Source organism: Rhinopithecus roxellana, chromosome 11 (assembly GCF_007565055.1).
Source record: "Rhinopithecus roxellana isolate Shanxi Qingling chromosome 11, ASM756505v1, whole genome shotgun sequence".
NCBI classification, from domain to species: Eukaryota; Metazoa; Chordata; class Mammalia; order Primates; family Cercopithecidae; genus Rhinopithecus; species Rhinopithecus roxellana.
In genome coordinates, this window is record NC_044559.1 from 93775704 (window position 1) to 93800498 (window position 24795).

Sequence of the window (24795 nt, forward strand, 5' to 3'; positions counted from 1 at the left end):
TCTGTTGAGTGCATAAACACCAACGATTATTATATTATCTTGATGACTTGATCATTATGATATGTCTTTCTTAATCCCTGGCAATATTTCATATTTTGAGAACTACTGTGTCTATTGTTAACATAACCATTCCATCTTTCTTAAAATAAGCATTTACATGATGTATCTCTTTCAATTATTTGACTTTTAACCTATCTACATTTTTATATTTGAAGTACATTTTTGTAGCAATCAAAAATATGTTTTGTTTTTTAAATATAATTTGAATATCTCTGCATTTTAATTGGAGTACTTAGTCCATTTACATTTAATGTAATCACTGACATATTTGGATTTAAGTGTACCATATTGCTAATTTTTTTTCTGTTTATTCCGTTTATTTGTTTCTCCTTCTTTGCCTTTTTCAACAAATCGATCATTTTTAGTATTTTATTTTATCTTCTCTGTTGACTTTTTAGCTATACCTCTTTGTATTACTTTTAGTGACTGATCTAGAGATTAAAGCATGCATGTTTAACTTATCATAGCCAACTACCTCATGATCAAAGGAAGAAGCTTACAACAGAATAATTATATTTACCCCCATCCCAAGGTGTGTGCTGCTCTTTTTATATATTTTCTAAATATATAATAAACATTACAGTACACTGTCATTATCTTGTATTTACAGAGTTAATAGTCTTTTAGTAGAATTCAAATTTGTATTCTGTCATTCTTGTTGTGGTTGCTCTGTATGTGAAAGGTCTCGTTTCTCTGGCTACTTTGAAAATACTTTCCCTGTCTTTCATTTTCAGGAGTTTGGCTGTGCTGATTTGTACGGTCTTCTTCAGGTTTATTCTGTGTAAGTTTGATTGAGATACTTGGGTCTGTGATTTGATGCGTCTTAAAAAATTGAAAACTTTAAAACTATCATTTAAAGTACATTTTCTACCTTAACAGCTTTTCCATTTTTTTCTTGAATTCCAATTATACATAAGTTAGACTGCTTTATATTGTCCAACAGATCATTGAGTCTCTGTCACCTTTTTCACCTTTTCTATTTCTCCCTGTGCTTAGTTTTGATAGTTTCTGTTGATCTGCCTTCAAATTTACTGATATGTTTTGTGAAATGACGTATCTAATGTGAAAGCCATCCAGTAAATTTTTTCATTTCAAATGTTGTTTTTGAACTTGAGAATTGTTATTTTATTTATATAGTTTCCATTTCTCTACCAAGATTCCCCATCTATTTACTTATTATGCCCCTTTATTTTTAAATTCTTAAAAATTTTTCTAACATCTATTTAACATCCTTATCTGCTAATTTCAGCATCATTAGATCTTTTTACTTTGACTGTATTTTTTTCCAAGGATAGGTCATATTCTCCTGTTGCTTCTCACATCTAGCAATTTCATTACTATTACTATATCATTATTTGCTGGGCTTTGTGGATACCATGTTGTTAAGAATATGAATTTCGTGGTGTTCTTGAATTTTCTTCTAGTAGGTAGCTTATTACTGACCAAGGGTAGTTTATTACTGACCAATTTCTAGTTGAAATGATCAACTAGATCATTTCAAAGCTTGTTTTAAGTCTTTGTTAGCACATGTTCATGGCAGTTCTTAATCTAGGACTAGAGTATTCCTAGTCCTTAAACATAACCTTTTTACCATCCCAGCTGAATCCTAGCTCTTCAGTGATCTATAATTCTGCCTCATCAGAATGCCAGACTTTCAGCATTGTGCTGTCACTTGAATTTTCATTTAGCTCACAGGTCCCCAGCCACTGCTCTCAGTGGGATCTGAGTCTCCCCTTCTCATGTGGGGCTGAGTCTCAACCAAATCCAGTGGCCCCACCAGATCTCTGAAGCAGCTTCCTTCTGCCCTCAAATTCTACTTGCCTCAGCAGCACAAGCTTTGGTTTTCACCTTCTCAACTTACAGTGATGCTTGCTCTTCTTCAGGTCCACTTTTCTACTGCTGAAAAGAGCTTCCGGGTGGGAGGCTTGTGGAGCTGTGGGGTGCACTCACATGCTTTCCTTTTCTCAGGAACAATGGTCATGACTGCCTGGCATCCAAACTCTGAAACCGGTTGTTTCATAGACTTTGTCCAGTTTTGCCATTGTTTGCAATGAGACATCTGGTGAGCTGTAGCTCCCTCATCCTGGCCAGGGGCTTGTGCATTCACGGCCAGTGAGCCTTCCTTCCTGCTCTTTCTAGGACTGTGATGTGGGTCAAGATCACTTCACACACTCATGTCTTCTCCAGGCTCACTTTGGAGGAGACTATAATGCACTTACCATTTTCCTTCTTGGTTTCAATAGATCAGAAAGAATTTGGTAAGACAGAGCTGAAATCTTATTGTGCCCTACTCAGCTACTGTTGTTGAGTCATGGTCCTTGGACCAGGAAAGGTAGAGAACTGGCTGTCCCTCTTCACGATGAGGGAATGTTCCTCTGCACTGTCTGATCCTGGGGCTTTCAGCCAACCCCGATAACTTGTTTATGAATACATAGTATGTGATTACTTCTGCAGAGAGGAGAGTACATCTGATTTTTCTACAAAATATTAACCAGACCCTAAATTTAAATGCTTTTCATATTTGAATTAAAAACCATTTATTGCACTATTCTTCCTTTTGTGGCCCTAGAAACAAAGATGCTATTCTGATTTTAAAGATATGACAAATGAAACATAGATGGTTAAATAAAATTTAACAAAGGCAAGGCAAGGAAGAAGAATTCAGAAAATTCAGCAGCCACTATAAGGATAAACTTTACTCAGGCAGGAAAAGATAGGAAGATGAAGATCTTAAGTAGCCTTTGCTCAGTGCGGAAGGCAACTGCAGGCTGGAAGCCTGGGACGTGCTGAGGACCTTATAGATAGTCCTGGGCGCATCCACTAACTTCTCAATGTCTCAGATTCTTTACCTGGAATAAATACGTCAAGAAAGCTAAGACGTGTCCCGGTGATTACGCAGTGTGACTAATGACGAAGTAACCAGGTATCCTCAATATGTGCAGTTATTTTGATATTGCAAAGCACACTATCACCTAATACTTCAACCACATGTTCTTAAAACCTGATCATTCATATCAAGCATTCTGGGGAAGGCCATGAATTCAGGGCACTCGTGATATTGAATGAAAAGCTGCTGGCATAGCCACAAGTGCCTTTCAGGGAAAATAAGCCATTGCTTTTTTTTTTTATCTCACTCAAGGATAATCCTCACCCCAAGATGTTAATACGAAACAATAAGTAGACTATTAACTCAGGACATTTTATTTCTAAATAAGATGATTAGGACATCTGAAAATACCTAAAAATGATCCCAGTGAGTGTCTCTTTCCCTCAGCCCTGACAGTGTAGTAGTTCTCCCAAACTGTTATAATATGAAAAACCGGCGATAACCACAGAGCCTCAGTGTTGCAGACGCCAACTGCACTTCACGGCTGCACGTGGTTCCAGGCAAGGGCTTCTGTGCCCTCCAGATGCTCACCCAGATGCCCCCTAAAATACATAAAACTGCTTCAAATAAATGCTGTTTATTCCACAGTGAGTAACAAGATTTATAAAGCAAGTGTCCTGGAACTTTCAAGCCATGCATTAAAAACAGCTATCGACCTTTCCTGAAAATGACTCTTGACTCTTAGACCAGGGCTGGCCATGGGTCACTGCATCCTCCGGATCAGCTTCCAGCTGATCCATATTCAATAATGGGAGCCCAAGCTCAAGAACCCAGGATGTGAGCAGCTGAGGAGTGGAGACTGCCCAGCCGACCCCTGACTTTTTTAGAGGAACACCCAGCCAGCCCAGCCCGCTCTTCTAGGCATTACCCAGAGAGTGGGGAGGTAGCGGCAGCTTGGGGCGCCCTGCGATGCAGCTTCTCCGGCACACCCAAAAGGTCCAGAATTGAGACCAAAAAAAAGTATGGCTTCCTTTTTTCATCAGAAGCTTGAGTAAAACCAGATTTTCAAAAGATGACAATGAAAAACATGCAAAAAATCAAATTATCTGAATATCAGAGTTCCACTCATATTGAACTAATAGAATATAGATCAGATCCCAAACGGACAATGGGTTCCAAGGAAACCACAAAGAGAGGCCCTGATGCCAAAGAACTTCTGTCATACTTTTTCTGTATTAAAAATGTAATTCTTCACATCCTTTTCCAAGAACACTCTAAAGATGCGGTCTGCCCTTTCTTAGAAATAATTGCTTCTCTCCCAGAGCTTACGTGCCTTCATGGTGATTGCAGATCATAGTTGGAATTTCAGCTGTACTTGTTAGCAATAGATAAGTGTTAGCAATACTGCTGGCTTTCTGTTTCCTTTACTTTAGTTTGGTTGCTCAAGCTGTCCCATGAAATCTAAAGTCCGCTGCACTAGCAGAAAGAAAAGTTGGTTAGGCACAACTGGGAGTGTCAGAGAAAATACAGGATGCCCAGTTACGTTTGATTTTGTTTTGCCATTGTTTTTTATGTATTTATTTTAATTTTAAAATGTGTAATTGACAAATAAAAGTTGAATATATTCAAGGTGTACAATGTGATGATTTGATCTATACATTGTGTAATGATGATCACCACAAGTTAATTAACACGTCTGTCACCAGCCATAGTTACCATTGTGGGGAATGAGGATGCTTAAAATCTGCTCTCTTATCCGTTTCAAGTGGGCAATACGTGTTACTAGCCAGAGTCCCCATGCTGCACATTAAGACTCCAAAACTCATTCATCCTAGGAGGCTTGTACCTTAGACCAACATCTCCTCACTCTCTCCCTTCTCCCCTCACCCCATGGGCCCTGGCAGCCACCATGCTACTCTGCTTCTATGAGTTCAACTTTCTTTAGATTCCACGTATGAGAGAGATCATGCACTAGGATTTGTCTTTCTATGCCTGGCTTATTTCCCTTAGGATGAGGTCCTCCCGTTTCATGCACGCTCGTTGCAAATGGCAGGATTTCCCTTTTTTTAAGGCTGCCTAATCTTCTGTTGCTTGGCTGTACCGAATTTCACTCATCCACTCATCCACTGAAGGACACTTGAGCTGCTTCCACCTCTAGGCTCTGGTGCACGATGCTGCCGTGGATATGAGGGTGCAGTTATCTCTTTGAGTTTCAATTATGTGGGCGTTGACCTGCCGGTTACCCCATTTCACATCCCCAGAGGGCTCTCATTTCTCTGTGTCCTCACCAACACATTATTTTCTGGCTTGGCTTTGTTTTTCTAATAGCCATCCTAATGGGTGTGAGATGATATTTCATTGTGGTTTGGATTTGCATTTCCCTAATGATTAGTGATGTTGATTACATTTCCATGTGCTTATTGGCATTAGTACATCTTCCTTGGAGAAATGTCTATTGAAGTCCTTTGCCTTCCACTGAATTCAGATAAACCATGAATAAGGTTTTTAAATATATATATGTGTGTGTGTATATACATATATATATGTACACAGATATATATTTATGTGTGTGTCCCACACAATATTAGAAATGCCTATATACTAAAAAATTATCTATTGTTTATGTAAAACTCAATTTTAACTGGATGTCTTGAATTTTTATTTGATAAATCTAGCAACATCAGAAAGTAAAAACTTTGATAGATCTAAAACAATCCTTAAATATCTTACAATTTTGCTAAAGTAAAGTCTGGAATAGTTTAGTGCGTTTGTGTGAGTGTTTGGCTGGTAGCCCTACTTTATTAAAAATGTAATTTCATCTTGAGATCCTCCAGACTAAATCATTTGAGCTTCACACTCTTAGTGTAACATTATTGGACTCCCTTAATGAAATTATAACTCAAGCAAGATATTTCATTCTCTTGTAGTAAATTAGTTTGGGCTGCGAGGGTTTAGAAGAGCCAACCCTTCCCTGGTTTATTCTTGTTTGGTAGAACAAAGAAGGCAGAGGCATTTTATATTTGAGTTATTTATTGTTCTCTCTGTTGCCCATCCCTACTGGAAACAACAGCTGTTAATGGGCTCCCGAATGAATTTCAGTGTGAACTCTCCTGGCCTCTGAAAACCTTGGCTAAGGAGAAAACAGGCTCAGCCTCAAAAGAAAAAGAGCCAGTTTCAGGCTGGGTCTGGATGCCTGAAGGCCAAGGGCAGATGAAACCAGCAGTTCATGTTTTCTTGAGAAATCACACTTCAGGGAGATATACAGTGCCATGGTGGGGCACCTGTGGACAGCTGTCCTCATTACAGGGTGATGTAAACTCAGTGACCTCCTGGGAAATCCCGCCCATGGGTGTCCACGGCTTCCAAAGGAGAGGGAAGGATCCCGCATTGCAAAGTAGCCGATCCCACAGCCAGTGCCCTGGAACTTGGACAGCAGGGACGCTAGGACACGCTTCTGTCGCACTCTGCACCGTGTTGCATGAGCAACGCTGACATTTCCACCTGGGGCCTCTTAATCAATGAGGTCCGGGTTCACAATGGCACACGCGAACCGTGTAGACTGGAGGACGTCTGGGAGCCAGGGGCTCCCTGTGCTGTGTCTGTGTTGGTGTCTCCTCTGCAGTGCAGTGAGTTCCACGTGTGGACCAATACTCCCCAGTGCGGTGGTTTAATTTGGGTGGTGGAAATCTCCAAAATAAGGAGCTTTTCTTTAGGATCCCTTTATTAGTCATTTTTATTTCTCTCAATCATACCTCGAACCCACCATTCCTTAATCTCGCTATTGATGAAATAAATTGCTGAGACCATGGGAGTAAAACAGCATACTTTATTGGTGAGGAGTGGCATTTCCTAGTTGGATCTGTTTCCACAATCGTGCTGCACTCAGAGTGGTGGGGACCCAGGAGGCAAGACCTGCTTGGCCTTTGCTCACCTGGCCACAGGCTTTAGGCAGAGGCAGTCCCTGGAATTTCAGCCACCGTATTGAGGACGCTTGGCTGTTTCTGGAAGGACTGCATGCTCTGCCCACACCGCTAGCTCCCTCCTCCCCTCCTGTACTTCTGCCAAACGCCCGCTAAGTGACAGGTCCTTTATTTTTAATGCATGTCAAGCCCAGAAAGCAAATTCTATACTAATAGGGAAAGATAGTCTTGGCTTTATTTGCACCATTCTCTTTTAATTGTGAGATCGTTTTACTTGTTTTAGCCCATCTCTGTGAAATGATCTCGACGGAAGGCTCTGCCCTACCCAGGATCTTGTAAACAGATGCAAGGTTGCTACCCTGGAGACAGCTGCTTAAAGTTTTAAGGGACATGGGCAAGGTGAAGGGAGATGCCAAAATAAGAGAAGGAGAAAGAAGGAAATCGTAGAATTTTAAATTGAGTGGAGAAAGGAATTTGATAAAATGCTGTCAGATATTCAATAAAAGACTGAACCAGAATGAAATGGCTGAAACCAAAGTGACCTTTCCACGTCCCTTGTCCAACCTTCAGTAATAAGAACTTCTAAAAGCATTGCGTTTTTCTGAAACTCCATGTCAAAAGTGCGTTTCCTGTTCTTTTCTTTCCAGATAAAGTAAGCATATTGTCAACCTTCCTCACTCCCTTCAAGCACCTGAGTCCTGGCACCACAAACACGGAGGATGAAGACACCCTAAGTAAGCAGCTTCCTTTCCCCAAAGTGCACAAAGGCCCCTGTATTCTGTGTGCAGGGGTCCCCCCACTGTCCTCAAAACCTGAAATACCTGGGGTCATCTGGGAGGGTCTGTTTGTCTTACCTGGAGAGACAGTGTCTGCTCTCAGTGCCCTACAGAATCCCCATCTTCCCTTCAGTCCCACCTGCATCTGCAATCCTATCCTCACTTGGAATCCTTTTCATTTGAGGGTCTCACCAGAATCCTATCTCCACCTACAATCCTGTCTTCATCTGAGGTCCTATCCTTACCTGGAGTCCTACTGTAACCTGCAGTCCCACCCTCACCTGCAGTCTCATCTTCACCTGCAGTTCCACCCTCACCTGGAATCTTACCCACACCTGCAGTCTCATCCTCACCTGTGGTCCCATCCTCACTTTCAGTGTCACCCTCACCTGGAATCCTATCCTCACCTGCAGTCTCACCCTCACCTGGAATCTTACCCGCACCTGCAGCCCCACCCTCACCTGCAGTCCCATCTTCACCTGTGGTCCCATCCTCACTTTCAGTGTCATCCTCACCTGGATCCTATCCTCACCTGTGGTCCCACCCTCACCTGGAATCTTACCCGCACCCGCAGTCTCATCCTCACCTGTGGCATTTCCTGGTTGGATCTGTTTCCAACCTGGTTGGTCCCATTCTCATCTTCAGTCCCATCCTGAATTGGAATCTTAGCCTTCCCTGCAGTCTCATCCTCACCAGGAATCCCTTCCTTACCAAAAGGGCAGGAAAGTGTCAGTAATGCCTGTGGGACTGAGAACCCCAGGGATTCCAAGAAATCAACCAGTTTTCTTGGACTATTCTCTCCTCTCCTTCCTTTGTTTTTTCATCAAACCAGAAAGAGCAATGGTCATGGTGTCTTAGAGCATGGTTTGTACAAGTATTTAACAAGGAAAGGGCTGGATAGGAGCCCCTCCTGTGCAAACATTTCTGGCACATGAAATTGGAAAGGGGCCAAGCAGAGTCCTCAGGATGGCACCAGGCTTGTTTAGGAAAGGGATCTGAACAGTGTCTCAGGAGCTGACTGTGGGGGTGAGGATCCAGGAGTGTGTGGCTGCAGGAGCTGGCCTCTATGTTCACAGCAAATTGTCAGGCATTTAACAAAGAGGACAAGACATTCCACACCATGTGAACAGCTCCTCAAATTTTAACACCACCTGGCAGATGGCTCCTTTTTCAACCAGGAAGAGGTCAGCACACTCCTGTTGTCGTGGGACGGGGAGGAGGTGAGGTGACCCTGGGATTGCTGGTCAGACCAACAAGAGGCAGTGGGAAGGGTCTGCAAGGGACGCCGTGAACTTTGCCATCAGCCTGGGAAACACAGCCCTTCCCAGACAGCATAATAATTAACCATACTGGAAATGGAGGTTTTTCAGCAAAAGCAGCATCACAGTCTTTTAGTGTCAGGACCAGAGCGAAGGTCAATGTCCTCTCTTGGACCCCTTCTCTTCTAGATGTGGAAGGAGCAGGTTAGGAGGAGGGTGTGCTGGCACTAGAGAGGGCTCGGCCCAGACTGCATGCTCCCTCCCCAGCACAGCTTGAGACTCAAGCCAAGTTTTGACACAGGTCGCTTCTGTTCTCTGGTGACCCAAACTGGAAAATTTCCAGATGAATCCATTTATTGATCAGTACTTCTGAAATCTGGGATAAAGAAAGCAAAAAGCACACACCAGGCATGTGCACGTGTGCATACACACACCCCCCGGGGTGCACACAAACACACACACTCCAAGAGCACACAAGCACACAGCCCCCGGGGTGCACACAAACACACACACCCCAAGAGCACACAAGCACACACCGCCCGGGGTGCACACAAACACACACACCCCAAGAGCACACAAGCACACACCCCCCGGGGTGCACACAAACACACACACCCCAAGAGCACACAAGCACACACCCCCCGGGGTGCACACAAACACACACACTCCAAGAGCACACAAGCACACACCCCCTGGGGTGCACACAAACACACACACTCCAAGAGCACACAAGCACACAGCCCCCAAGAGCACACACCCCCCACCCAAGCTGAGCCTGACATGTGGACCTGGAAACACCTGGGAAGGGGAAGTTCACTGTTTCCTCCTCCTCCACACCTGGAGCTGCTGGGATCCTGGCTGGAGCTGGCCTCCCTCAGGAGAAAAAGAAATGAAGCTTCAGCAAGGGCCAGAGGATATCTGGGGTGCGGAGCGAATGGTTTCTAACTTACAGAGGTGCAGCAACCGCCTTTCTGTAGCAACCAGAGGCCAAGATCTGGAGAAATAAACCGCCTGGCTGCACATGAAAATTATTGCTCTGCCCCTGAGATTCCTGAGAGAGGGACGTCCCCACCCCACGTAGCAGCTTCTCCTTCCCCCTGCCCCCCCATAAGAACCCCACAGTGGGCAATGAGAAGAGGAGACGGCCTGAGGAGGCCAAGAGTTTCTGGACTTTCCAAAAGCCTTTCATGTTCTGTCCTGGCAGCTAAGCTGCCTTGGGCTATAAACATTACCTCTCAGAGCCTCCACGCTAATGGGTAGAAACTTAGAGGTAACAATAACTTTAAATTATTTATGGTAGTTAAAATGCTCTTGAAATGCTTGAGAAGCCTCATTTTCAATCAATCAACTAGTTGCTCCCCTTTGTGTAGATGCTGTTTATTTACTTTCTTTTCATAGATTGTTCAAAGACAAACCTGCAAATGAATCAGCCCTCCCTCCATAGCTCCCTGCGGCACTGCCAGCTCGGCCTTATCCATTTGTAATCCAGATGCACGGGAAGGTAGAAAAAGATGTGCGTGTGTGTGTGTGTGTGTTGTGATGTGTGTTCATGCATGTGGCATGTGTGGCGTGTGGGGAAGTGCACATGTGTGTGGGGTGTGTGCGTTCACATGCATATGTGTCATGTGCATATGTGTGCATGTGTGTGCACAGGTGTGTGTGTGTGTGCATGTGTGTGGTGTGTGTCTGTGCTCATGTGTGCATGTGTGTTGTGTGTGCATGCATGTGGCATGTGTGCCGAGTGTAGTATGTGCACATGTGTGTGATGTGTGAGTCTGTGCATGTGTGTACATGTGTGTGGTGTGTGCACATGTGTATGCATGTGTGTGGTGTGTGAGTCTGTGCACGTGTGTGCATGTGTGTGCTGTGTGTACGTGTGTGTGCATGCGTGTGGCATGTGAGTCTGTGCAGGTATGTGCATGTGTGTGGTGTGTGAGTCTGTGCACGTGTGTGCATGTGTGTGGTGTGCGCACGTGTGTATGCATGTGTGTGGTGTGTGTCTGTGCATGTGTGTGCATGTGTGTGATGTGTGCATGTGTGTGTGCATGTGTGTGGCATGTGAGTATGTGCATGTGTGTGGTGTGTGTACGTGTGTGTGCATGTGTGTGGTGTGTGAGTCTGTGCACATGTGTGCATGTGTGTGGTGTGTGCATGCATGTGGCATGTGTGCCGAGTGTGGTATGTGCACATGTGTGTGGTGTGTGAGTCTGTGCACGTGTGTGCATGTGTGTGATGTGTGTCTGTGCACGTGTGCATGTGTGTAGTGTGTGAGTGTGCACATGTGCACAGGTGTGTGGTGTGTGAGTCTGTGCACGTCTGTGGGCGCACATATGTCAGGAGCGAGGGTGGGTGGTAGGAGCACACATGACCTTGCCCTGCCTCCTCCCGTCTCCCGTGTTTCACACCCTGTGAGTCTATGTGTCTGGGGGTTCCGACACGAGGACCGTTCCCATCCCACCTGGCGCGTGTTCCACCTTTGGGGAATCCCATGTGCTTCCCTGTGGATGCTGGATGCCAACAACCTCACAGGATCATGGCTTTTGTCTGGGGCCGAGCGCCCCTCATCTAAGGGTGCGGAGCGGGGGACAGGCTCGCAGGGCACACACCACGCCCTGTACCTGCGGGAAGTGGGCCTGGGAGCCGCACCTGGAAGCCCATCACCCATAGGCTGGTCTTGGCTGAGTGGACTGAACAACTCCACGTCTGTAAGGCGTGTCTGCCTGGGGCAGTTAACTCTGAAGCTTTCTCTTCCAACGCTGAGCAGCCATGAGTTCCTGCCATCTGGTCACTGTCAACTCTCTGCTGACCACTGCGCAGAGGTTGGGATCCAACCCAGTTCTGACCAGGTGAGCCCAAGGCTGCCCGGCACAAAGACGGCCCTGGGCCCTGGAGCTGTGCTGGAAAGAGGTCTCCCGACAGCCGCACCTGCTCCTTCCTGAGTCCCACGCACCACAGGCCCAGCCGCGTGGGGTCCTGCGTGATGAGTCTTTGAAGGAGGCCCTTCTGCAGCTGCCCAGCCTGCCAGTGTCCACTCCGCAAATGCCAGGAGCCACTGCCTCCCACCCCCGGCCCCAGCCTGCCTCCTGCCGCTTACAGAACCTCTGCTGTGCCCTGGAGAACCCAGGCACCTGCCTTCCCGTCTCTCAGCGGGGCTTCATGGAGGGAAAGGGCTGCTCGGCCGCAGAATAACCTTCACCAGGAACATTATCTCTTCCAATGTAGCGTGGCGCGCCGCCTGGCTGGCTCCCAGGAGCCCGTCTGACCCGCAGACACGCAGCGTCATTATTAGTGATGCGTGCGGTCCCAGTGATGCCACACAGGGGAAGCCGGGCGTGCAAACGGCCCAGCAGAGGACGGACAGCGGGAGCCAGAGGAGAGGACGCCTGAGCTCTGGAGCAAGCGCAGCCCTGCACTCCCCGGACGCACGGCGGACGGAGGGCCGGCAGACCCACCAGGCCCGGCCCCACCCGCACCTGCTCTCCACCTATGAACAGCAGCAGCCTAGGCCATCCGGCTTTGCACAGCCAGAACAGCTTTCACTTGGAAAGCAAAAGTTTCACCACAGTCATGACAATATAAAACGTTGGGCTTTCTCCGCCAAATGCTGTCCTTTAACGCATGAAAACTGTAAACTTAGCACATTTCCGGACACTGTATCAAACAACGTCATTTGCGTTTGAGGCTCAGGAGGACGCCCGTGAGAGAAGTGGATGGAAATCATTTCATTTTGCATTGTCCAATGCGGATGCCTCCCTGAGTTTTCAAATTGCTCATCATCATCCTATTACTGTGGTTTGTGGTATTTATCTAATAGTTCCAAATTATTTGCCTACTTTTATCTAATTTCTACAGTGGAAGGATATGTGCAGCTCTCTGAAAACCTGGTGCCGCTCACAACGACCTCCGAGAAGCCACAGTTCACAGATGCCCCATTCTAGGAGGTCTCCAGAAGGAGGTTCTTGGCTGGGGTGCAGAGGCAGGAGGACATGCCAGGGTGTGAGCGGCCGGGATACCACCCACGGAGTCTCACTGGGAGCGGGTTTCATTAGGAAAGGTGTGTGGAGTCCACATCAGGAATTTTCCAGGGAGAAGAACTGTGGTGTGAGCGCCATTGAGGGCGAGAGGGCAGGGGAGCTGCACTGTCCCCCCAAGGCCACCATGCCATCTTGCTTTCTGCCTAGCTCGCTGCCATTTCCCACCGGACTGACGTAGGTGTGCACACAAATGCACACACACATATGCACACAAAGTATACATAATGCACACACACATGCATACACACAGTCACACTTACATGCACAATTACACATACACTCACAGGCACATGCTCAGGCACACACTCATACACACACTGGTTACATTACACACTCAGGCGCTGTTTACCAGCTGGAGCCCTCCAGGGGTTGATAAGAATCTGTTTCCAGTCTGAGTGAGTGACTCTGAGGAGCCTTAACCAACGAGGTGTGTGTGTGTGTGTGTGTGTCAGAGATAGAGACAGACACAGCGAGACAAAGACAGAGAGAGACACGGAGACAGAGAGTGATACTTTTCTGTTCTTCTCAGGATGCTTTGGCTAGTCGGGATCTGTTTTGGTTTCATGTGAACTTTAGGATTGTTTTTTTCTAATTCTGTGAAAAATAACTTTGGCCATTTGACAGGGGGATGGCGTTGAGTCTACTGAGTGTTTGGGGCAATATGGACATTTTAGCAATATTGATTCTTCCAATCCATGAGCATGGGATGGTCTTCCATTTGTTTGTGTCTACCGTTTCTTTTGTCAGTGTTTTGTAACTCTCCTTGTAGATATCTTTCATCTCCTTGGTTACATGCTAAACCTTTCTAAGAATCCTGATGTGCAGCTGACATAGCAAGTGGTTCCCCGTCTGCCCTGATGTAAGCACATGAGTTTCTTGCAGACCTACGCCCAGCTCTAATATACTTTGAGTATGCAATTATGACTGGCTAGAATAATAACTATTTGGGATAATAAATTTTGGAGTGGACTAAAGGAATCACCAATTCTTATACTCTATTTTGAATTGTCCATTTGAATTGTTCCAAGTGCAAATAATGCATTTTTAGAATCACATCCTTTTTACAATGCAGGCCCCTCAAACCCCTTGATCCCAAATCCCTGGCACCACCCTGGGAGGTGAGCCCCGCACCTCCCTCTTCATGCTCTCAAAAGGTGTTGGTGGCTTACAGCGTCTTTTGTGGTCACAATTAATGTGCTCTGAGGGCCTGCAACATTTGGTAGGTCATGCCAAAACTTTTTTTTAATTTCATTTCATTTTATTTTAGGCTTAGGGATACATGTGCATGGGTATACTGTCCCGTGGGTATACCATCCTGTGGGTATACCGTCCCATGCGTATACCATGCCGTGGGTATATCACACCCTGGTGGGGACTGAGCTGCTAGTGTACCCATTACCCAAATAGTGAACCTTGTACTGATAGCTTATTTTTCAAACCTTACCCATCTCCTACTCACCCCCTTCTCAAGTCCTCAGTGTCTGGTGTTTCCATCTCTATGTCCATGTGTATCCATGGTTTAGCTCCCACTCATAAGTGAGAACATGCAGTATTTGCTTTTCTGTTTCTGAGTGAGTTCATTTAGGATAATGGCCTCCAGCTCCATTCACATTGCTGCAAAGGACATAATTTTACTCTTTTTTATGGATACATAGTATTCCATGGTGTATATGTACTACATTTTCTTTATCCATCCACTGTCGATGGACATTTAGGCTGGTTCCATGTCTTTGCTATTGTCAATAGTGCTGAGGTGAACATACACACACAGGTGTCTTTTTTTATGTAACGATTTTCTTTTCCTTTGGGTAGATGCCCAGCAGTACAATTGCTGGGTCAAATGGTGGTTCTATTCTTAGTTCCTTGAGAAATCTCTATACTGTTTTCCATAGAAGCTGAATTAGTTTACATTTCTACCAACAATGCACAAGCATTCCCTTTTCTCTGCATCCACACAAACACGTTGGATTTTATTTTATTTTATTTTATTTTACTTTTTAATAATAGCCATTCTGACTGGAGTATGATGATATCTCAGTGTGATTTTAATTTGCATTTCCCCTATGATGTTGAGCATTTTTCTTTTTTATTTTTTATTTTATTTTTTATTTTTTTTGAGACGGAGTCTCGCTCTGTCGCCCAGGCTGGAGTGCAGTGGCCGGTTCTCAGCTCACTGCAAGCTCCGCCTCCCGGGTTCACGCCATTCTCCTGCCTCAGCCTCCGGAGTAGCTGGGACTACAGGTGCCCGCCAGGTCGTCCGGCTAGTTTTTTGTATTTTTAGTAGAGACGGGGTTTCACCATGTTAGCCAGGATGGTCTCGATCTCCTGACCTCGTGATCCGCCCGTCTCGGCCTCCCAAAGTGCTGGGATTACAGGCTTGAGCCACCACGCCCGGCCGATGTTGAGCATTTTATCATACACTTGTTGGTTGCTTATATTTTTTCTTTTGAGAAATGGTCTGTTCATGCCCTTTGCCCAATTTTTCGTGGAGTTGTTTGGTTTTTTCTCACTGAGTTATTTGAATTCCATCTAGATTCTGGATATTAGTACTTTGTCAGAGGCATAATTTGCAAATATTTTATTCCAGTTTGTAGGTTGTCTGTTTCCTTTTTTTTTCTTTTGTTTTGTTTTGTTTTGCTGTGCAGAAGCTTGTTAGTTTAATCAAGTCCACTTTGTCTATTTCTTGGTTTGTGCATTTCCTTTTGGGGCCTTCATCATAAATCTTTTGCCAGGCCAATGTCCAGAAGTTTTGCCTAAGTTTTCTTCTAAGATTTTTATAGTTTCAGGTTCTATGTTTAAGTCTTTAAACCATTCTTGAATTAATTTTTGTGTATGGTGAGAGATAGGGGTCCAGTTTCATTCTTCTGCATATGGATAGCCAATTTCCCAGTACCATTTACTGACTAGGATGTCCTTTCCCCATTGTTTATTTTTGTCAGCTTTGTTGAGGATCAGATGACTGGAAATGGGCCACTTTATTTCCAGGTTCTCTACTCTGTTCCATGGGTCTATGTGTCTATCTTTGTACCAATACCATCCTGTTGTTACTATAGACTTGTAGTATAATTCAAAGTCTGGCAATGTGATGCATCTGGATTGGTTCTTTTTCTCAGGACTGCCTTAGCTATTCAGGGTCTGTTTTGGTTTTATATGAACTTTAGGATTGTTTTTTCTAATTCTGTGAAAAATAATGTTGGAATTTGATAGAGATTGCATTGAATCTGCCTATTGCTTTGGGCAATATGGACATTTTAGCAATATTAATTCTTCCAATCCATGAGCATAGGATGGTTTTCCATTTTTTTGTGTCTTTTACAATTTCTTTCATCAGTATTTTGTAGCTCTCCTTGTAGCTATCTTCCACCTCCTTGGTTGAATTTATTCCTAAGTATTTTATTGTGTGTATGTGACTATTGTAAATGGGATTGAGTTCTTGATTTGGTTCTCAGCTTAAACATTATTGATGTATAGAAAGGCTACTAATTTTTGTACATGGATTTTGTATCCTGAAACTTTACTGAAGCCATTTATCAAGTCTAGGAGTCTTTTAGAAGAGTCTTTAGGGTTTTCCAGGTATATGTAACATACATGTATGTCATCAGGGAACAGAGATAGCTTCACTTCCTGTTTTCCATTTGGATGTCTTTTATTTCTTTCTCTTGCCCGATTACTCTGGCTATGACTTCCAGTACCATTTTAAACAGAATTGGTAAGAGTGGGCATCATCTTGTTCCAGTCCTTAGGGAAATGCTTTCAACTTTTCCCCATTAAGTGTGACATTGGCTGTGGGTTTGTCATAGATGTCTCTTACGATTTTGAGGTATGTGTCTACAATGCCTAGTTTGTTGACAGTTTTTATCATAAAGGGATGTTGGATTTTATCGAATGCCTTTTATACATCTATTGAGATGACCATATGGTTTTTGTTTTTAGTTCCGTTTGTGTGGTAAATCACATTTATGGATTTGTAGAGGCGGATTCATCCTTGCATTTCTAGAATAAAGCCCACTTAATCATGATGAATCATCTTTTTGATGTGTTGCTGAAATCACGCATTCGGAGTGTCTGCAACATTTGACAGATCATGCTGAAACTGTTACACGCACCGTCTCCATTGATCTAACAAGGCCCATGTAGTAGGTTCCATTTGTGAACTGTGTGATGGGTCAGGTCACACTGCCAGCACCCAGCCTCTGGAATCCACCTCTGTGCCCCAAAGACAAGTCCATTCACCAATCTGTGCACCAAGCTTTGGAGACAGCTTCCCTAGAGAAGACAGGGACAAAATGCAAAAAGTGGGAACCAGGGAAAAGTTCAGTGTGCCTGCTCTGAGGATCAGAGACAGAGGGGATGACTCAGGAGGGGCATGGCCATGCCTAGCCTCTCGGAGCAAGGGCAGAGCTGCCCATCGGTGGGCTAATCAGGCTTCATGAGCCTAAGTGAGGCTGACTTTTTAAAATAATTTTTATTGTGGGTTTTATTGTGTATATTTCAGGTGTACATCATGATGTTTTGTTACACTTACACTTGGTGAAGTAGTTACCACAGTTAAGCAAATGAACACCCGCACCTTCCACTGCCTTTTGTGTGGGTAACAGCCACTATCATCTTCCCTGCTGCCCTTTGGGAACACCCAGACTTGGGGCGCACAGAGAAAGAGTGAGGGGTTTGGGACACAACCCAGGGGGTAACTTCCACAAGGCAGTGTGAAGAGGGGAGGCAGACAGTCCCCCAGCTCCCCTCACCCCCAGGGTGTAGCCTGTTAAGTAGAGACCCTGGTGAGTGCAGGAATTGGGCTCTGAGACCAACCAAGCAGGTGCATCAACAATAGCTTTCCATCAATAGCTTTCTACTTAGAGCCTGGTGTTTTCCTGGTCTCCTGATTATCTCTAGGTTTTTATATATGATGACTGAGTGTGAGAAACCTGTTGATTATATGGAGAAAAAAATGAGAATAATTTCCTGGGTCAGGCAGGAAAGTGTAACACATTTAATACCTTCCATGTGGAAAGAGAAAACGTTAATTTGTAAAGTCGGCATTAAAGCCGCGAGGGGTTCACACGAAGTCGCTACAGCAAGAGGCCAGCAGGGCAGCACCTGGGCCTGAGCTCCTCCATCCGCCGACAGCCTCAGAGCCCAGAGCGCCACTCCCCAAGGGCCAGCTCCCACCCTCACCGAGCCTGGCCCCACGACTGCCACAGGACCACAGGGTGAGCTCTGCTCCCACCCTCACCGAGCCTGGCCCCACGACTGCCACAGGACCACAGGGTGAGCTCCGCTCCCACCCTCACCGAGCCCGGCCCCACGACTGTCACAGGGTCACAGTGTCAGGCTCCTCCCACTTGGGCCCAAGGGACAAAAAGGCAAAGCCTGTTTTTCCCTTCGTATGCCTCAGACACCTGCACTGTTACCTGACCCAGTAGGTTCTGGAAGGTTTTGTGAGAACGAACTCTTGCCTTGCCAACCAGGGAGAGAGGGGAGGCTTTGTTGTGTGTGGAAAAGCTCATGCTGCTCTCGGCCCTTCTGAGAGAGCAAAACTCCCTCAGAAACTCCTCTCAAGGTGGGAGATGCGAGCCCTGCCACAGCTCGCGACGCGCAGACGTGAGGCCCTGGAAACCCTTCTTCCAGCTGCCCTGGAATTCCTGTAAAGTGCACGGAGAAGCTCAGGGAAAAAGATGAGCAGAGAGAGAACCGGGACCCGGAGAGAGAGAAGCAAGGTGGGAGAGACGCGGTGAGAGGAGGGTAAGAAGTGTGTGCCCCGCCATTTCCCTGCTGTGTTTTCAAAATGCATCCAATGTTCCCCCACGGCCGACTCTTGCTCAGCCCATTAGATGTGCTGCCTCCATTCATCCCTGTAAGAACCTTATAAGGCAAATATTTTTTAAATTTTCATTTTCTGTCTGAAAAAATCAGTTGGCCAGACTGAGTGACTTGTCCAGGGTCACACAACCCTGAACAATGGAGCAGAGGCCAGAGCGGCGCCTGCTGCACCCCCATTCCCCACAGCTCCATGCAAAGGCCACCGCTGGACTGTGGCCTCTGTGCTAGGCCCCCACATCAGGGAAATGGGAATTGGGGCCTGTGCAGAAGAGTCCAAACCCTAATCGGGTGATATCACCCCCAGAGGAGCAGCTGTTGTGTCCAGGACAGGCCCCTGAAGTATGCTGTTATTATTAATTATTGATTATCATGAAAGAGGCCCTCATACCATAATCTGACATTCATGGTTTATGCCATGGAAAACTTTAATTCTGAGAGTCATAGGACATTGAATCAGAAAGAGGCATTCGGTGCAGCTAGAGGCAAAGCGTTGCTCCGTGAGTTCTAATCCAAGAACCAGCAAAGGTCATACTGTAATCACACTGGCCGTCTCGTCCATCCCCACCTTGCGAGAAATCAATAAGAAATTACAGAGTACCAAGCAAATTTATATGCAGTCTGGTATGGGGTTGAGGGGTTGACCGTGTTGGGTTTTTTGCTCCATCTTTAAGTTCAATTTGGAAAATCACATGGTTAATCTCATCTGCTAACCCTTGGCCTGAAACACACTAAACAGTAGAGTTCAGTGCTATATGTATACCCAAAGTGCATAATGACTAGTAAAAGCATTTGCGCTCAGCACTTTCTCTTCAGAAGGTAACTGTTTCTACTGCCATCAACTGTAAATGAATGTTATACACCTATACTGATCAAGGCTCTCAGATCCACATTTTGAACAAAATTACCTCCCCAAACCTAATACTTTTTTAGACACAGTTGCCAGAGAAAACAACAGAGCCACCTCACAATTCAGAAAATTCAAATGAGAAATAGAGATTTTAGCAAACAGAGAGCACTTTTAAAGCAGAGCCGAGAGCCTTCTGCAGGAGCACCCAGGTAGTAATGATAGCTGAGGCCAAGAGACGGATGGTTCCACCCCGAGCTGAATGGGCAGGCAGCGTGCAACCCGAAAAGAACATTCTCCAGTGTCAGGATACCTCGCGAAGGTGCCCGATTCCCAAAGGCATCTTTTGTGCCTGCGAAATGTATGTTTTTATTATTCTCCAACAATGATGTCACAAGCTGAGGGGCGGGGAACGTGGGGCGGGGCCAGCCAGCTCTCATTCCTGCTTGGCTTTCGGGCCACATGGCCAGCAAGTCCACGTGTCAACATCTGGCCACACTCAACCTCTATTTCTAAGCTGTGGGTTAGCTGTAAAAATTGCCTCAAGTTTCCACTCGCTTAATGAGAAAAAACTCATCCACACCCAGCAGAAGAGCCTCTCTCCACGGACGAAGCCGATGAGTGAGGGGAAGCCTGTGGGTTCCTGCCTGGGACAGCTGACCATCCGGTCACATGTGGGGCAGCCTGTGGGTTCAGCTTCTTCTTCCTCTTCCTCTTCCAGAGAGCCCAGAAAAGGGTGTTACTGTACAGAGGCCAAGACAATGATGGAAGTAATCAGTTTCCATAAAATCACCTTTATACAACAGACAAGGGTGATCCGATGCCTGGGACTGAACTGCACCTCGACCAACTAACAAACTCTGCAACCTCAGTAAAGGAACTTCCTCACTGAGAAAATCGGACATTAATAACTCCCCAGGGCTGACGGGAGCCATGAGAAACAACAAAGTCTGGTTCTGCAGGAGCCAGGCCTCAGGGAGGGGCAATGGCGCAGCTCACTACCGTAATTTTGTATTTTGTAGTAAACCTGCATGGAGCCTTCCAGAAGCACATTCACCAGTGAGGGCAGTATGGACCCAGCAGGTTGTGGGATCATCCATGGCTCAGATTCCCTAATGGAACAGCTTTGCCAGAAAACAGTGGTCCAGGATGGTCAGTCCAGAAAAATTAAATCATCATCAAATGCATCCATCACCCTGGCTGGCAAATGGTGATTTTGCTAAATTGACTTCAGAGCATTTTCTGCAAAAGAAATAAAGCACCGCAGTCACACGTGAAGTCACCCCCAGCCCCTCATGGCACTGCCCTCCTGCACTCCCCGGGGGAGAGCGGACTGGATCTTTGTTACCCACACATCAGCAGCTTTGTCACAGATGGATGACTGCATGAAGAATATAGAACGTTAGTGTTCTTATAATAATAATATCCTACCCTATGGGTTATTTTGCAAGTCAGTTTTACTATCTGGCATCCTATTTCTTGAGATTCATCTACATGGAAGCATAGTCCATGTATACAACTAACAGACGTAGTCCATTAGACGCAACTGCTATACAGTATTCTATATATTCTGTAGTGTGATTATATCACAGATTACTCATCATTCCTCTAACCATAGCAACTTGGGCATTTTCAAAATTTTCAGTTTTGTGAAAGCATGCTGCCGCGCACACCTTCGTTCAGCTCTGCCTCTGTGTGTGACGGTTTCTGTAGGACGCATCTCCAGCGGCAGAATTGCTGAGTAAGGTGTGTGTTTCTTTATTCTTGCCTGACGCTCCCAAAATGCATTCCAAAGGAGCTGTGCTTGTGCTCCTGACCACCGACCCCTGGTACCTACCCTGAAAACACTGGGACATTACAGGTCTTTTTAAAGTGCTTGCCTATCTGATGAAGGGGGTAAGACTCCCAGGGGCAGAAACCAAGCGAGTGGCCTGGGTTCTTGCCAGGGACCAGCTTTTGACCCATCTTGGCTATCATCGTGCCTTCCTCCCTACCTTTGATTTAAAGTGAGAGAGGACTGACTCTTCCTTTCACTAAACACTAAGGGGTCACTGCATGGTTATTAAGTGGCCTAATTTCAATATTGGGGTTTCTCAGGGAGGCCCAAGCAGAGGGAGAGAGATGAGGGAACAGCCGGCTGGTGGAGCGGTCGGAACACACACAACACTTACTAAGTTTGCCGTCTTAAATGGGTGTGATTCATGACACCCCAGGACAACCACCACAGTAACAGCAAAGATCACACAGCAGAGGGAGCCATAACAGATACAATAATGGGAAACTTTGAAATATTCTGAGAATTACCAAAATGTGGCTGCGTGCGGTGGCTCTCATCCATAATCTCAGCACTTTGGGAGATGGAGGCGGGCGGATCACCTGAGGTTGGGAGTTTGAGACCAGCCTAGCTAACATGGCGAAACCCATCTCCACAAAAATTAGCCAGACGTGGTGGTGTGTGCCTGTAATCCCAGCTACTCAGGAGGCTGAGGCAGAAGAATCGCTTGAATCTGGGAGGCAGAGGTTGCAGTGGGAAGAGATCATGCCACTGCACTCCAACCTGGGCAACAGAGTGAGATTCCATCTCAAAAAAAAAAAAAAAAATCACCAAAATGTGACACAGAGGCATAAGGTGAGCGCATGGCATGGGATAATGGTGCTGATAGAGTTGCTCAATTCAGGGTTGCCACAAACCTCGGATTAGTGAATAACACGATACCTGGGAAACCAAACAAGGAGGGGTGCCTGTACTTTAAATCATCTCTGGATGACGCATACTGCCTAATACAATGCAAATGCTATGCAAATCGTTGTTATACTGTATTGTTTAGAGAATGATAACAAGAAAAAAGTCTGTACACGTTCCGTAGTGATTCATCCATTTTCTCCCAAATACTTTCTCTCCACAGTTAGTTGAATGCATAGATGGGGAACTCAGGAATACAGAGGACTGACCGTATTTACTGAATAGGTGTGCCCCTCCTCCGTGGAGAAAGACCAGGGACTCACCCCAAGGCCGCAGTGCCTCACCTGGGCGGGCTCCTATCCTTCCCTCCAGGGAGGTCTCAGGAGACACCACCTGTCTCACCTCTAGCTGTGAATGAGGAAGTAGTTTGGGGGCTGGACCCCCTGCCCCTCAGTACTGGGAGGGCACTGGTCACCGGGCCTGGAGGTCCCTGTAGCAGGTGGGAAGGGGGACACTAGACCACACCACCCCAGGAAAGTCCTCTCTGACCTTTGACATTGCTCAAAACTTGTACAAAGTCAGGGGCGCTTGTCTGTTTCGGGTACACAGCCGCACTTAGAGCAGGAGCCAGCCTGGAGGAGGACAGCTCCCAGCCACAGGCCCTCAGCAAGGGACCAGGGACGCCGCTTCCCCGCATGGGCCATAGGCCCCCCAGGGGCTCCCTCCTTCCAGTGGCCACAGTCATTTCTCAGGCCTGGCCTGTGGGCAAGGGACTCGGACCCTAGGGGAGTGCCTGCTGTTCCCATCGACCTGCCGGCGCTCGCCCAGGGTCCTGATTGGTCTGTTCTCCCCTCTAGGTACCAGCAGCGCGGAGGTGAAGGAGAACCGAAATGTGGGCAACCTGGCCGCGCGGCCACCGCCCCTGGGGGACCGGGCCCGGGGCGGTGCCCCTGGTGCGAAGAGGAAGCGGCCGCTGGAGGAGGGGAATAGAGGACACTTGTGCAAACTGCAGCTGGTCTGGAAGAAGCTGTCCTGGTCGGTGGCGCCCAAGAACGCGCTGGTGCAGCTGCACGAGCTGAGGCCGGGCCTGCAGTACCGGACAGTGTCGCAGACGGGCCCGGTGCACGCCCCGGTCTTCGCGGTAGCCGTGGAGGTGAACGGGCTCACGTTCGAGGGCACGGGCCCCACCAAGAAGAAGGCCAAGATGCGCGCGGCCGAGCTGGCGCTCAGGTCCTTCGTGCAGTTCCCCAACGCCTGCCAGGCGCATCTGGCCATGGGCGGTGGCCCGGGCCCTGGCACGGACTTCACCTCTGACCAGGCGGATTTCCCCGACACGCTCTTCCAGGAGTTCGAGCCCCCGGCGCCACGCCCCGGTCTCTCGGGAGGCCGCCCCGGGGACGCCGCGCTTCTGTCCGCGGCCTACGGGCGACGGCGGCTGCTGTGCCGCGCGCTGGACCTGGTGGGCCCGACCCCCGCGACCCCCGCGGCCCCTGGTGAGCGCAATCCCGTGGTGCTGCTGAACCGCCTGCGCGCTGGGCTGCGCTACGTGTGTCTGGCGGAACCCGCTGAGCGGCGGGCGCGGAGCTTCGTGATGGCCGTGAGCGTGGATGGCAGGACGTTCGAGGGCTCGGGGCGCAGCAAGAAGCTGGCCCGGGGTCAGGCCGCGCAGGCCGCGCTGCAGGCGCTTTTCGACATCCAGATGCCGGGCCACGCACCCGGCAGGGCCAGGAGGACGCCAATGCCGCAGGTGAGGGGCGCGGCGGGGGCGGGAGGACCCCGACATTTCCCTCTTGGGATTGGCGTCTGGGCTTCTCGGGGAAGGAGCGGCCGCGTGGAGCGGGAGGGGAAAGAATGTCACCCCCGGGCTGGCGAGGCGACCGGAGAGCAGGTGCTGCCGGTTTTGAGGGTGACGATGCGGCTGCCCGGGAGGAGACGGGGAGGCCGGGTAGGGAGCTGCCGGGGTGCCTCTGTCTGCAGGGGGAGGGCCGGTTCCCCCGTGCCAGGCCTCGTGGGTGGCTGGGTCTCCACGCATGGGGTCGGATGGTCGTGCCAGGTAAAATTGGGGTCAAGTTTTCCACCAGGGAGGCCCCCTGTGCCTGGGTGCAGCCGGGGAGGCCGCCCAGTCCCGCAGGATCCAGACGGGGTCCCTGGTCCAAGAGAGAACCGCGCTGGGAGGCTGAGGAGGCCGGAGCGAGAGTAGGGAGCTGGGCCTACATTCCGCCCGGCAGGACCCCTCTGGTTCCTTCCTGCGCGGCTGTGGGTCCGCCTTCTAACCTGTGTTTACCTTCACTCACTGCAGACATGTTCTCAGCTCTGTCTGGGTGTTACCGGTTGAAGGTGTCCAGGTTCCTGGCGCCTTGAACAAATAATTGAACAAAACCCACAAAGCAAGGAAAGAAAGAAGCAACAAAAGCAGAAATCTATGGAAAAAGAAAGCACACTCCAGGGTGGGAGCGCCTGCGCACAAGGGCCCCAAACTTACAGAAGTTTCTGGGGTTTAAATACCCTCTAGAGGTTTCCATTGGTTATTCGGCCTAGGCCCTGTGTAAATGGAGAGGATATTTCCTGTCAT

At 47.5% G+C, this 24795-nt stretch overlaps 1 protein-coding gene across 1 annotated transcript in view; it reads left to right on the top strand.

The window, feature by feature from the left end:
* The window catches only part of ADARB2 (adenosine deaminase RNA specific B2 (inactive)), a 519216-nt gene that overhangs the window by 345648 nt on the left and 148773 nt on the right, over positions 1–24795 (top strand). The window contains exons 2-3 of the mRNA XM_010361992.2: positions 7455–7541; positions 23081–23970. Of these exons, the coding sequence (XP_010360294.1) occupies positions 7455–7541; positions 23081–23970 (977 nt within the window). The remainder of the gene's footprint in view (positions 1–7454; positions 7542–23080; positions 23971–24795) is intronic.